Source organism: Bufo gargarizans, chromosome 1 (assembly GCF_014858855.1).
Source record: "Bufo gargarizans isolate SCDJY-AF-19 chromosome 1, ASM1485885v1, whole genome shotgun sequence".
Taxonomy (NCBI): Eukaryota; Metazoa; Chordata; class Amphibia; order Anura; family Bufonidae; genus Bufo; species Bufo gargarizans.
Window position 1 is genome coordinate 481921367 of NC_058080.1, and position 15671 is coordinate 481937037.

Consider the following 15671-nt stretch of genomic DNA (forward strand, 5'->3'; position numbering starts at 1 on the left):
ATAGGTCATCCATATAATTTACCAGATATCCCCTTTTAATGAAAAAATGGGTTCCAAACAAAGCAGTCCACAGGGCTAGAAGTCCACGGCGACATGTGTGGCACGAAAAAAAATAAGTGCGACTTGTCCACAACTATTTCTGAGCTGTGATTTGGCTGTAAAAATACAATGGAGTCACAGAATAGTCGCAGTCACATGGCACAGGCTGTGGAACATGAAACATCCGTCAGGTCTGTGGCATCACAATGGCAGCATGTCCTGAGTCACACTTGACAAGCATTAGATCTAATGTGGTGCAACAGTAGCCTCAGCCTTACTGTGGACACATGACATCACAGGCGCAGATGTGACGTCAATGCATTTTGTCTATTTAGCCACACCCACTTTGGTGCCCTTGTCATGGGGACATTAGGTGCACAGGACAGTATAGTGGCGTCCCATCTCCTGACCCCGCCCAGCGCCTGCGTATCCAGTGGGCGGAGCTTGCCGGCTGCATTCTGCCCCTGACAGGCTTCCGTAGAGAGAGTAGCTGTGCATAGCAGGTGTTGTGGACGCTGTAAGTTATTACCTCTCCGGCCATTGCCTCATCACAGGGTCACCCGCCGGCGCTGACGTCATAACGGAGCGGAGTGTCAGGTAGGTGGCTGAGGCCCGTTACGTGTGTACGTGAGGGCAGCTCCAGTGCCCGGGTCGGGCAGGACCACCGGGCTGCGGAGATGTTTCCCACCGTGTGTGCGGCCTGTGCTCAGTTACTGGGGACTTACTGGTGCCCCCGGGATATGCGGCCGTGGACTAGTGAGGGGCTGAGATTGTGCCCGGGCCGAGATCCAGCAGAGAAGTCCTGTCAATAAGACAATGTCCACCTAAACCAGCAAGTTACTGGGAAAGCAATATAGGTCCCAGCCACTGGAGAGGTTGTGGTCCAGCACTGGGAATCTGCCTAGTCACACACCAGACTAAGTGATCAGGCTTCTGGGAAAGCTGGGTGACAACCAGTATAGGTACTGGCCACAGGAGAGGTTGTGGTCCAGCACTGGGAAGCTGCCTAGTCACACACCAGACTAAGTGATCAGGCTTCTGGGAAAGCTGGGTGACAACCAGTATAGGTACTGGCCACAGGAGAGGTTGTGGTCCAGCACTGGGAAGCTGCCTAGTCACACACCAGACTAACTGATCAGGCTTCTGGGAAAGCTGGGTGACAACCAGTATAGGTACCGGCCACTGGAGAGGCAGTTCCGTTGCCGTAACTGCCTGCCGGATCCGGAAATCCGTATGCAAACGGATATCTTTTTTTCCGGATCAGTTAGACTTTTGCATTGAAATACCAGATCCGTCTTACCTCTATCATCCGGAATAACGGATCCAGTATTTTTTTTTTTTCGCATCTAGAAAGCACTGCGCATGCGCAGACCGGAAAACCAGATTCGGTGATGGGTAATTTCCGGAACACTTGATCCGGCATTAATACATTTCAATGGAAATGAATGCCAGATCCGGCAAGTGAGGTAGTGTTCCGGGATTTTGGCAAAAAAAAAAAAAAAAAAAACAACGCAGCATGCGGTTCATCAAATACTGTAAAAGGGACTGAACTGAAGACATCCTGATGCATACTGAACGGATTCCTTTCCATTCAGAAAGCATTAGAACAAACCGGATGCGTTCTTTTGCAGTATTGAGACCCTTTACCGGATTTCAATTCCAGAAAAGAATAACGCTAGTGTGAAAGTACCCTGAGACAATGGGCGCCGGATCCGTTTTATTTTGTGCCCGAGAAAAAGGATCCCGTCCCTATTGACTTACATTGCGTTTCATGCCAGATCCGTCTTGCTCTGCATCCCATGCCAGTAAGAAAAACGCTGCTTGAAGTGGTTTTTTGTCCGGCATGGGAGCGCAAACCAAACGGAATTCATTCTGGGGCACTCTGTCCTGTTCAGTTTTGTCCCCAATGACAATGAATCCCCTGGGACAAAACAGAAGCGTTTTCCTCCGGTAGTAAGATCCTATGACTGATCTTAATACTGGAAAGGAAAAACGCAGATTTGAAAGTAGCCCAAGTATATTCCCTTTTTCCCTTAACAGGTCCAGCTGGGGGGGAGAAAGTTTTGAAAATAAATAAGGCCAATTGTAGACAACCCCTTTAAGGGCTCAGGCACAGAACTGTATTTTCTTCATTGTGCTGCACATACGATTCAATGGGACCATGGACACATCCATTTCTTCGCAGATCCACGTATCCATCTCACTGCACGAACACTTGGAACCGGAACACTTGATCCGGCATTAATAGATTCCGTTGCCGAATCTGCCTAGTAACACCAGACTAAGTGATCAGGCTTCTGGGAAAGCTGGGTGACAACCAGTATAGGTACTGGCCACAGGAGAGGTTGTGGTCCAGCACTGGGAAGCTGCCTAGTCACACACCAGACTAAGTGATCAGGCTTCTGGGAAAGCTGGGTGACAACCAGTATAGGTCCCGGCCACTGGAGAGGTTGTGGTCCAGCACTGGGAAGCTGCCTAGTCACACACCAGACTAACTGATCAGGCTTCTGGGAAAGCTGGGTGACAACCAGTATAGGTCCCGGCCACTGGAGAGTTTGTGGTCCAGCACTGGGAATCTGCCTAGTCGCACACCAGACTCTGGGAAAGCTGGGTGACAGCCTGCAGCGATAACATGGGGTTTCCTCCAGTATTTCCTAAAGTCCAATGAATCTACCTGGTCCTACTGCACGTTCCATTTTTATTTTTTTGCAAAACGTACAAGAATACGGCGTGCAGTGAGATGGATACGTGGATCTGCGAAGAAATGGATGTGTCCATGGTCCCATTGAATCGTATGTGCAGCACAATGAAGAAAATACAGTTCTGTGCCTGAGCCCTTAAAGGGGTTGTCTACAATTGGCCTTATTTATTTTCAAAACTTTCTCTCCCCCCAGCTGGACCTGTTAAGGGAAAAAGGGAATATACTTGGGCTACTTTCAAATCTGCGTTTTTCCTTTCCAGTATTAAGATCCGTCATAGGATCTTACTACCGGAGGAAAACGCTTCTGTTTTGTCCCCGGGGATTCATTGTCATTGGGGACAAAACTGAACAGGACAGAGTGCCCCAGAATGAATTCCGTTTGGTTTGCGCTCCCATGCCGGACAAAAAACCACTTCAAGCAGCGTTTTTCTTACTGGCATGGGATGCAGAGCAAGACGGATCTGGCATGAAACGCAATGTAAGTCAATAGGGACGGGATCCTTTTTCTCGGGCACAAAATAAAACTGATCCGGCGCCCATTGTCTCAGGGTACTTTCACACTAGCGTTATTCTTTTCTGGAATTGAAATCCAGTAAAGGGTCTCAATACTGCAAAAGAACGCATCCGGTTTGTTCTAATGCTTTCTGAATGGAAAGGAATCCGTTCAGTATGCATCAGGATGTCTTCAGTTCAGTCCCTTTTACAGTATTTGATGAACCGCATGCTGCGTTGTTTTTTTTTTTTTTTTGCCAAAATCCCAGAACACTACCTCACTTGCCGGATCTGGCATTCATTTCCATTGAAATGTATTAATGCCGGATCAAGTGTTCCGGAAATTACCCATCACCGAATCTGGTTTTCCGGTCTGCGCATGCGCAGTGCTTTCTAGATGCTGAAAAAAAAAAATACTGGATCCGTTATTCCGGATGATAGAGGTAAGACGGATCTGGTATTTCAATGCAAAAGTCTAACTGATCCGGAAAAAAAGATATCCGTTTGCATACGGATTTCCGGATCCGGCAGGCAGTTACGGCAACGGAACTGCCTGCCGGATTCTTCTAACACTAGTGTGAAAGTCCCCTTACAATGATTTTTAGTGCCTGATCCGTCTTGATCGTTTTAGACATAATGCTCCCTTCCACTCTGTGGGTCCAGGGCTATTTTCACTGCTTTCCAGCCCTTGCATCTAAACTTCCTGCGTGGACGGGGTCACGTGTGACTGACTCCAGCTATGATGTGAGAGACACGTCACTGCTGAGGCCAGTCATTGGCAGCAGCACAAGTCACCCCATCTGTGCAAGAAGTTTAGGAAGTGCAGTGACTGGCTCTGGAGCCACAGAGTGGAAGGGAGCAGGTAAATATATTACTCTACACAGGTCCATTGGCGAGGGGAGTTTAAAAATAAAAAAGTCCATCATGGACGACCCTTTTAAAGGGATGGTCTGGGATTTCCATATCTATGGCCTATCCTCAGGATGGGTAAGCAATATCAGATCAGCGGGGGTCTGACTCCCGGGACCCTCTCTGGTCAGCAGCACAGAGGCCACGGTGCTCCATGAGTGCTTAGGCCTCTTTCTAGATCACATGGCCTGGGCGCAAGTGAATGGGGCTGAACTACAATACCAAGCACAGCCGCTATACAATGGACAGCACCGTGCTCGGTGAGCTGCGGGGGGGCTACAGCTCTCATTGGAGCTTCCTCAAACAGCTGATCAGCAGGGGGTATCGGGTGTTGGACCCCCGCTGATCTCATATTGATGTCCTGTCCTGAGGATGACCATATCCCGCTGAGATGCTGAGGACAATACTTAAGGAAGATTTGACGTCTAGCGTATCTGACCTCTAGCTGTGCCCCTCCGGGTAGTGGAAAGGACAACCTGAGTTTTGGTAACCTCCATATTCTGGTATTCAGAAATAGGTATATCTTCAAGCACTGATATATACACGCAGCAATGTTGTAAGCCTCAAGTCACTTTCAAATACAACAGGTAGTGGTGAGCCACCTGAAGTCTTTAGAGGAAAAATGCCTCTTACAGATATGACTAGTCAGTGGCTTTTACCGTAGTGCTCACTGGCCTTGACCCTAGTACCAAGTCATGTTCTGACCTCCCTTGTTGCCCCCGTGGCTCTGAAGCCTATGAGTAATGCAGCTCTATGGGGCGACAATGGCGTTGCCTCAAGACAGCTAGGTTAAAATAAAAAGTCATGTCTTACGTTAAACTTCACCTGCTTTGTTTCTTTCTTCAGATTGGAAACTTGTCACTGAGCCTTTGAGTCTCCACCAAGACCCAAGAACTTACTGTTCAGCTCTCTTCTCAGGGTAAGTATCAGGTTGTAGTGTGACTACCAACTATTGCCTTTCTTTCCAGCTGCCGGATCTTAGGGCTTATGCACATGACCATGAGAGGTCCAGGCTACACAGCCCATGTGTCGGCCTCATCTCCTGGACCAACAGCGGCTCCTCTGACCTGAACTCGCTGCATCATAGTACTTTATGGTATTGGCCGATCCCTTTAAAGGGCTGTCTCTCTTTAGCAAATGGCATTTATCATGTAGAGAAAATTAATACAAGGCACTTACTAATGTATTGTGATTGTCCATATTGCCTTATTTGCTGGCTTCATATGTTTCAATCACCTCACTGCTCATATCCAGGGATTATGACCACCCTGCATTCCAGCAGTGTTGGCCATGCTTGAACACTATAGGCAAAAGTGCTGCCCTCTCTGGTGGCCGGGACTAAGGGATCGCGCATGCGCACAGCTTCTATCCCAGCCATCTTGTATCTGTCCTGCCCCTGGAAACAAGTGAATCATGAATCAAAATGAATGAATCGAGCAGCAAAGGAGGCTTGAGTCTGCGATGCCCACAGCCTTCCTCTGTTGTTAAAAATTCCTACTCACCTGCTCCCTGCCACTCTGGTCCTGTATGCTGGGTTCGGTGCGTCCGTCTTCCAGTTCCCGTCTTGTTTACTTCCGGCTTGCAACTGGTCACTTACTCCAGTGCTGCTTACGACTGGCCTTGGGGGTGGCAAGTGACTCGGCAGTGACATGCCACCAGTCATCCTTGAGAGGAGTGGCAGGGAGCAGGTGAGCGGATTTCTTTCTTTAGGTGCAGCACAGTACTGGCCAAAAGTAAAAACTTACCAAAGTCGTGAATAACCCTTTAAGGTGTGAGATGTAAGGTCCTCATGCATATTATATTATGGGCAGCCAAATGCAGTGGTGCCAGCTGACTAATGTGGGCCTCCCTACTCTCCCTGTACAGATGGTGGGGTAAAGCGGGATGGTTCTTCTGGGACAGCGGCTTTCTCCTCTCTCCCACATGCATGCCTCTATTGCCATGGAATGTGACCGGGCACTTTTAGGTACGGTGTAATGTAACAGTTTGGATCGCATTTGTTTTTCAGGAAGTCTCTGTTTAGTAATGGCTTCGGCTGTGGTGAGCATGGTCCCCACCACTGCTTCTCGCTTTGCTTTGCTAAAAGTAGACAGCAGCAGTGATTCTGATTCTGAGAAGACAAAGGGCGGCCGCAGTGCAGGAAAACTGCGCGGATCTGCCGCAGGGGGGAAAAACAATACAAATGAGAAAAAGAAGGAGAAGAGGAAGAAAAGGAAGGAACAGCAACAGAGTGAGGCTAATGAGGTAATGGTCGATGGCATAAATACCTTTTATTAGCCCATGTTTTCTAATTGTCGATACATTTATTTTATTTTTTTATCTTGATAACTTCTCTGAAAGGGGTTTTCCAAGATTTTATTACTGATGACTTATCCTCAGGATAGTTCATCAGTATCTGATTGGTGGGAGTCTGACAACAGGGATCCCCGTCGATCGGCTGGTTGAGAAGACAGTGGCGCTCTCACAACTTTTTTTAGACCGTTGAGAACACATTTATTGGTCCCGTGGCCTAGGAGCAGCTCAGCCCCATAGAAGTGAATAGGGCTGAGCTGCAACGCTGTGCTTGGTAAGCACGGAGAAGGCTGCGGTGCTCACAGAAGTGTCGTTGCCTTCTCAAACAGCTGATGGGTGGGGGTCCCGGGTGTCGTCCTCCTCTTTAGAGTATTTCTCATGTGAATGCTGATTGACTTGTAGATTTACAAATGACAATACAATACATGTGAATTGGGTTTTCAAAGCCCCTTCTACATATAATAGAATAAATCAGCATGGAATTCAAAGCGTAAAAAGGCAGTAGGACTTGTTCCACAATGTCCTGGAAATACCAAAGGCTGGTCAATGTTTCCTCATGAATACCGGATGTGAACTGGCATGGAAGCTAATGGCGCACCATGACACCTGGTGTTAGTCCTGTGGGTCACTGCACTATGCATGATGGCAGTAGGCACTCTCCCGCCCTCCTGCAAACTCTAATGTGGCTATCATTTTACCAAGGCAGAATATGCTTTCTATTATTTGCCATTCGTTCCTCCAATGGGCACTCTCACTGCACCAGAGCAGGCGATGATGATGAGAGATCGGTCGCAAACGAGCACATGAATGGAGTACATGAACGCAGTCCTGCTTCATACACGCGGTTTCTTATGGTCTGCGTGGTCACCGCAGGGACTACTGCAGAACAATTCTGTGATGCTGTGGATGTCCTTGGAGATACAGCAGATCTTATATGGTGACCTTGGCGGGCATCTGTCTGGAGCATTCAGAACCCTCTGTACGCATGTGAGTGCCCTTCTCTGACCACTGTAGTGACACCCAGGACCCCCGCAGTAGCTCCACTGTCCTTCTTGCAGCTCGCCAAGCACAGCGCCGTTCATTGTATTGCGGTTGTGCTTGGTAACGCACTCACTCGCCGCATTCACTTCTATTGGGTTGAGCTGCGCCTAGGCTGTGTAACCGATGAACATGCCGTCACTAGCTTAGGAGAAGCTCGCAAGAGAGCTGCTGCCTTCTCAAACATATCTGTGGGGGTCCCGGGTGTTGGACCTCCACAGATCAGATACTGATGACCTATCTTGAGGTAAGGTCATCAGTAGTAAAACCTTGGAAAACCCCTTTAAAAGCCCAGAGCTTAGGCTACTTTCACAAACTCGCGTTTTGGTCGGGTCCGTAAAAACGGATCCGGTACAATAATACAACCGCATGCATCCGTCATGAACAGATCCATTTGTATTATCTGTAACATAGACAAGACGGATCCGGGCCAGCACAAACTCTATTGAAAGTAAATGTGAGACAGATCCGTTTTCTATTGTGCCAGATTGTGTCAGCGAAAAAACGGATCCGTCCCCATTGACTTACATTGTGTGCCAGGACGGATCCGTTTGGCTCAGTTTCATTAAGCGGACAGCAAGAAGCTGCAGGCAGCATTTTGGTGTCCGCCTCCAGAGCAGAATGGAGGCAGAACGGAGGCAAACTGGTGCTTTCTGAGAAGATCCTTTTCCATTCCGAATGCATTAGGGCAAAACTGATCTGTTTTGGACCGCTTGTGAGAGCCCATGACGGATCTCACAAACGGAAAGACAAGACGCGAGTGTGAAAGTCGCCTTACACTATAACCAGCTACCTACTGCAGTAGTCAGAAATATTTAAAGAGCAAACTCTGACCCACACTAATGGATCAGTTGTGAGACGGTTGCGTAGTTACTATCGCAAACTAATAGAAAGAAGACAAAACAGGAGAATTCCTGCTGATCGTAACAGTTGCCATGTTTGTAGTGCTATTACGTCACAATATTTTAAAATGCCCTTTTAACTATAGTTTAACAATGTGCAGTGTTGTGGAAGGGGATAGCAGTGTACAAATTATTAATAGTCACATTATTAACACCCAAAATTGCATCGTCTAGGAGGGTGGTCTTCTCAAAGAAGATGGGCAATATGCATAGTATATGATAAAATTTCAAATCTGACACAGGAATTCTGGTTTGGATAACGGTCTCCTCAAAGAGGTGGTCTTTTGGCGAGGTTCTGTTGAGAAAAGCCTGATATTTTGCTTTTTATTTTTTCCACAGCTCAGGAATCTTGCCTTTAAGAAAATTCCCCAAAAATCTTCGCACACCAGCGGTGGGTCTCAGCAGGACTCTGCAGTACACAGTGTGACTAAAAATGTTCAAGGAGATAATTGGCAGCAGTGGCAGCAGAAAGACCAACAGGTACCTTAGTATACGTGTGCCCAGGCCAACAAAGGCATTTATGTGCCCCATTATTTCTCCTGCACCTAATACAGTAAAGTGACATAAAGGTGTACAAATACTGAATGTAGGTTTTTATATAAATATAATGGTTGTCCTTGAGCTAAAAGGGTTTTTCAGGCATTTAATATTAATGACCTATCCTTAGGATAGGTCATTAATACCTAATCGGTGAGGGTCCGACAGCTGGCCTCCCCCCCCGCCAATCAGCTATTTGAAGAGGCTGCGGCTGTGGCCTCCTCGCAGCCTACCAAGCGCAGCTCAGTCCACTGAATGGTGCCTGTACTTGGTATTGCAGCTCGGCTTCATTCTTCAGCTGTGACCAATGTGTTCACTGGCTTTGGAAGAGGCCATGATGTTCATGGGATGCCAAGGCCTCTTCAAACAAATGGTAGGGGGATGTGGACCACAAAACACATATGGTCGTCTGAATGAGCCCTTAAAGGGAATCTGTCGCCAGTTTTATGAGGCTAGGTTCTAACAGCTCTAACCCGGTTCTAGTCCCTGGCACTTGCGTCCCTCTGTATCCCTACATTGGCACCACTGCATCTCTCAGTCGTGCCGATCACAACATAAGGAGGAAGGGAGCAGGCCACGGCGCTGACCAGCTTCCCTGGCGTCACTCGCAATGCTGTGGAGACTGGTCACTTTTGCAGACTGCTATTGGTTCATATACAGTTGCACCCTTAGGGCTGTTTCACACAAGCGTGTGCAGTCCGGAAATCACGCTCCATGTGTGAGCGTGATCGTCCGTTTTGGACACTGCTCGTCTGGCAGTAGCGCACGGCATTATCATGATTTATAATGCTGTGTGTCTCTGCATGATCCTATTGCTACAGAATCATACTAACAGCTTTATAAGATGCACCATGCTTCAATATCAGTTATTATACTGGCATAGCTTTTTGTACTGCAGGGACACCATATAGCACATACAGTTATGATGGCATTTCATTAATGACCATATCTGACGGCTCATATAGAAGATGGCAGTTACATGGAGTATGTGAAATGCACCTCGTAATGGTAAACCTGATGTAATAGATTGTAGAGTCTATCCATAACTGAGGATGTCTGCTACCTCAGCAGGTCTTATTCATTTATGTTCTTTGCTTTAGATTACATCTGATATGTATGAAGCAGATCTTCAGAAAGCATTAATGCTAAGTAAGCTGGAATATGAAGAACTGAAAAAGGTACATGATTTCTATGTATGTGAGGTAATGTAGAGTAGTAAGCGTCACATTATATTAGGGCTGCACGATAAGTCGAAAAAATAATCAAATCGCGATAATCGGCAAATGCGATATGGCGATTTGGCCGACCCGAAAATGCCGCGATTATATATGAAGGGGCCCCGCGCACATAACTGCCTTTGTGTGTAAAGTATTTTACTAGTGTGTAAAACAATCTCTCTCCTATTGATAACAGGTCCGGCCTCTGTACTCACTGTCACGATGAATGCACTACAGCGAGCGGCAGCGAGTTGGCCGGCCGGCGCGTGACTGACGTCACTTAGAAATGCTCCTGCTTCCTGAGGTGGGAGGAGTGTTACTAAGTGACGTCAGTCACGCGCCGGCCGGCCAACTCGCTGCCGCTCGCTGTAGTGCATTCATAGTGACAGTGAGTACAGAGGCCGGACCTGTTATCAATAGGAGAGAGATTGTTTTACACACTAGTAAAATACTTTACACACAAAGGCAGTTATGTGCGCAGTTTAGGACACATGAGGGGACACATAGGGCCATGAGGGGGACCAGCATAAGATGCTATATGTATGTCTTATGCTGGCCCCCTTCATGGCCCTATGTGTCATAGCACACATCCCCTATAACAGTGCCCTCCACAGGTCCCCCATAACAGTGCCCTCCACAGATCCCCCATAACGGCGCCCTCCACAGATCCCCCCATATAGCGGCGCCCTCCACAGATCCCCCATATAGCGGCGCCCTCCACAGATCCCCCATATAGCGGCGCCCTCCACAGATCCCCCATATAGCGGCGCCCTCCACAGATCCCCCATATAGCGGCGCCCTCCACAGATCCCCCATATAGCGGCGCCCTCCACAGATCCCCCATATAGCGGCGCCCTCCACAGATCCCCCATATAGCGGCGCCCTCCACAGATCCCCCATATAGCGGCGCCCTCCACAGATCCCCCATATAGCGGCGCCCTCCACAGATCCCCCATATAGCGGCGCCCTCCACAGATCCCCCATATAGCGGCGCCCTCCACAGATCCCCCATATAGCGGCGCCCTCCACAGATCCCCCATATAGCGGCGCCCTCCACAGATCCCCCATATAGCGGCGCCCTCCACAGATCCCCCATATAGCGGCGCCCTCCACAGATCCCCCATATAGCGGCGCCCTCCACAGATCCCCCATATAGCGGCGCCCTCCACAGATCCCCCATATAGCGGCGCCCTCCACAGATCCCCCATATAGCGGCGCCCTCCACAGATCCCCCATATAGCGGCGCCCTCCACAGATCCCCATATAGCGGCGCCCTCCACAGATCCCCCATATAGCGGCGCCCTCCACAGATCCCCCATACAGCGGCGCCCTCCACAGATCCCCCATATAGCGGCGCCCTCCACAGATTTCCCCCATATAGCGGCGCCCTCCACAGATTCCCCCCCCCCCCCCCCACACATATAACGGCGCCCCTCCACAGATTTCCCCCCCCCCCCCATATAACGGCGCCCTCCACAGATCCCCATATAGCGGCGCCCTCCACAGATCCCCCATATAGCGGCGCCCTCCACAGATTTCCCCATACGGCCCCCACAGATTCCCATACAGCGGCGCCCTCCACAGATTTCCCCCCCCCCCCACACATATAACGGCGCCCCTCCACAGATTTCCCCCCCCCCCCCCCATATAACGGCGCCCCTCCACAGATTCCCCCCCCCCCCCCCATATAACGGCGCCCCTCCACAGATTTCTCCCCCCCCCCCCGCACATATAACGGCGCCCCTCCACAGATTTCCCCCATATAGCGGCGCCCTCCACAGATTCCCCCCCCCCCCCACACATATAACGGCGCCCCTCCACAGATTCCCCCCCCCCCCCCATATAACGGCGCCCCTCCACAGATTCCCCCCCCCCCCCCCCCCATATAACGGCGCCCCTCCACAGATTTCTCCCCCCCCCCGCACATATAACGGCGCCCCTCCACAGATTCCCCACCCCCCCCCCATATAACGGCGCCCCTCCACAGATTTTCCCCCCCCCCACCCCCCCCATATAACGGCGCCCCTCCACAGATCCCCCCCACAACACAGCGCCATACCCAGCCGCGTCAACGGCTCATATGGGAAAATCCAAGCAAATAGACCTCTAGCACAATTCCCTTAAAATATTGCATCGCATATCGTTATCGCAATTTTTAGGGCCCTAATCGCAATCGCACAAAATTCCCACATCGTGCAGCCCTACATTATATTATTCACAAAAATGAAGCGCATGTAGTTTCAGATTCCCCATTGCAGACCCACATAAGACTTGGTTTCTACTAGCTTAGGCTAGCTTCACCCTAGCGCTAAAATCTTTCAGCGGACTGTCCTGGCAGAGGAACAGCCCGCTGTAGTTCATCATATTTGGCATAGCCAGATGCTACCTCTCCCTGTCAGAGCCCATTGGCTATAATGGGATCCGGCCTGTTTCCGCATTAATGCCGAGATTTGGCCAGACAAAAATACAGAGTTTGCAGCTGTATTTTTCTGTCCGAATCGCGGGACTAATGCCGGAAACAAGCTGGTTCCCTGCCGAGTCCCATTATAGACAATGGGGTCTGGCAGTGCTCCAGAACTTTCCGGCAATGTTGGATACGATTAACTCTGGCAGCCTGCTTCTCTGCCGCAACAGCCTGCCAGAAGATTTTAGTTCTAGTGTGAACCAAGTACAACCTATTAGGGTGACAGAGATCGATCACTTGATCACTTCTGGGCTCCAAAAACACCCCATAACCCTACTAAAGTGCTGATTTAAAGCAGCCAGTGTAGGTGCTGGTCTTCGTGCCAGCCAATTGCATACAAATAGCAGAAACACGTTTTTATCACTTCTGTATGCTCAGCAGTGATCAATTAGGAATTAAAGGGGTTTTCCCATCTCAGACAATGTGGGCATATCGCTAGGACCCCCACCTATCTCGTAGTGAAAGTGAATTTATTTATATGGGGCCACTGAAAATGGCCAAGTGCTGGCTTGGCTATTTCAGTCGGCCCCGTAGAAGTAAATGGAATTGGTGGCCGCGCAAACGCAGTGTGCCCCCATTAAATTTCTATGGAGATTCCAAAAATGGCCGAGCAAGCCGGTTAACTACTTTCGGCAGGCCAATAGGAACGCTTGGTGGTTTCCGGACCTGTCGCTACCGGCCACCACTTTGCCGGTTTCATTTTCAGCTGCATTTACGAGATGGGTGCAGGACCCATCTCCTAGCTATATGCCCACATTGTCTGAGATGGGAGCACCCCTTTAACTGCTGGACTGCTAATGACTAATAATAAAGTTGGCTGTTTATGAGCAGCAGGTAACAGTGGTGTAAAGGTAGAATTCAGGTAGATCCCTAAACAAAGGGGTCTCACCTATTGTCTGTGATGCTCCAAATCGTGGTGTAAAGGTCCCTTCACCTGACCCCTTGTAGCAAGAAATTGTTGGGAAGGATGCATTCCTTCCCAACAATCGCCTGCTCGTCAGTGGCGGTGACCACTACATATACATGCAGCAATCTCCTCCACAGTATGGGGAAAAGAGATCGCTAATGCCGTCACTCGTCCTCATACTGAATCATTGTTTGCTGGCAGCAGAGGCTGTTTAGCCCCCATGGTCCTATCGCCTGATTCATCGGTATTATTTACACTGGCAGATTATCGCTGAAGAGCATCTGTACGAACATCAGGCAATGTAAGTGGTACATAAGGGAATGTTCCTAGCCAGAGAAGACATGACTCTTGGTGGTATTTAAGTCCTCTTTTAACAAAATCCCAGAAGTTTATTTGATAGTAAAAAAAAAAAAAAAAAACTGTGACTTGCCCCTTACAATCTACAATTGCAATTACAGTTCATCCAATATCGTTGCACTATGTGTAAAGCAAAGACCTACATATCCTCATAGCTTGCTATATAGAAGTAGTAACCTTTGCATAAGAAGCCAAAAATCCCTTTCTCTGAATAAAACAGGTGCCCTATGACATGTAGACATCTAGCTCCTATTTCCACTTCAGGATATGTTTAATCACAGACTATCTCACTGTTTTAAGGAAAATGACAGTGGAGAAAATGTATCACCTCAATCGAAAAGAGCAAATAAAAAGGATAAACGAAAGAACCATCAAGGGAAGGACAAGCCTCTCACAGTGCCTCTGAAAGACTTCCAATCAGAAGGTAAGTCCTTCACAACATGGTTGTTACCGGAAATGTTAGGGGATTGGATTTAGGTTAGGGACAATAACATACACCTAGGCTTCAGTGTCACATTTGTGATGCACCACCCTGCTTTACTATAGCATAGCGGAGGGTTTTGATCTTACAGCTTGGTTATATGTCCAGAATTTATAGCAAAATGATTAATATGACATAACCACACTTAAAACGTAAAAATTACCCATATTTTAGAAGTTAAAAAAAAAAAAAATGTATTAACACAGACAATTATATATAATTTTTTTACAAATATTTTTCAGTAGCTAGTAATCTATATGTTTTATGTGATATACAGCTGTATGTCACATTAAGGCCTCGTGCACACGACCGTTGTGTGTTTTGCGGTCCGCAAATTGCAGATCCTCAAAACATGGTTGGCGTCCGTGTGCGTTCCACCATTTGCGGAACTGCACGGACAGCCAATGATATAACTTCCTGTTCTTGTCCGCAAAAAGGACAAGAATAGGACAGGATATATATATATATATATATATATATATATATATATATATATATATATATATATATATATATATATATATTTTATTTCGGAGCAACTGATGTGGACAGCACACAGAGTGCTGTCCACATCATTTGTGGCCCCATTGAAGTAAATGGGTCCGCATCCAAGCCGCAAAAACTGCGGCTCGGATGCGGACCAAAACAGCGGTCGTGTGCATGAGGCCTAAAACTTAATCCCACCACACAGCAGAAGGCCTTTTGTCCTTATCTGTGAGCTATGTAACCACCTTCACAGCTGCTGCATTTGTAGGGATCGAGATGGCAGCAGTGACATGATTCACCCATGTGCTATCCCTGGACTAATACTCTTCTGTGTTAAGCACGTTCATTTACTGTCCAGCGCAAGCACCGAAGTGCATCTTGCCACTGTTGCTATCTTGTGCCCTAGGGATGTAGCGGCCAAGGAGCAAAGGTGACTACCTAGCCCACAGATGGAGACCCAGGGACCTTCTCCTGCGCGGCAGGTGTAAGTTATGATGTGATTTACTGATTTGTCACACAAAGAAAAATAGATTAGAGGCTACTGGAAAATATTTTAAGAAATTGGCCTGCCCCTTTAATGATATAAAATACCTATCTGGCGATGCTTCCTCAGGTAGCATTGTAACAGTACTGAGTGACAGTAAGAGAAGGGTCTAATCAACAATGATGTGTTAGATACTAATAAATTACCTACATGAGCCTTCTATGGCACAGTTTGAAATTCATTGTTCTTTTTTTTGTTTCCAGAACAGTCTGTGAAAAAAACTGAGGTATGTTTATTGCATGAGGCGAAGTGTAATAATACACATTCTTGTACCAGAATTTACAGATGACTGATTTTTGCTACGG

At 48.1% G+C, this 15671-nt stretch overlaps 1 protein-coding gene across 2 annotated transcripts in view; it reads left to right on the forward strand.

The window, feature by feature from the left end:
• The first annotated feature begins 483 nt into the window (after positions 1-483).
• The window catches only part of GKAP1 (G kinase anchoring protein 1), a 36114-nt gene continuing 20926 nt past the window's right edge, over positions 484-15671 (forward strand). For both annotated transcript variants that reach the window (XM_044273751.1, XM_044273753.1), the window contains exons 1-7: positions 484-636; positions 4988-5060; positions 6150-6385; positions 8713-8853; positions 10011-10088; positions 14156-14279; positions 15570-15592. In XM_044273751.1, the coding sequence (XP_044129686.1) occupies positions 6167-6385; positions 8713-8853; positions 10011-10088; positions 14156-14279; positions 15570-15592 (585 nt within the window). In that variant the 5' untranslated portion in view covers positions 484-636; positions 4988-5060; positions 6150-6166. The remainder of the gene's footprint in view (positions 637-4987; positions 5061-6149; positions 6386-8712; positions 8854-10010; positions 10089-14155; positions 14280-15569; positions 15593-15671) is intronic.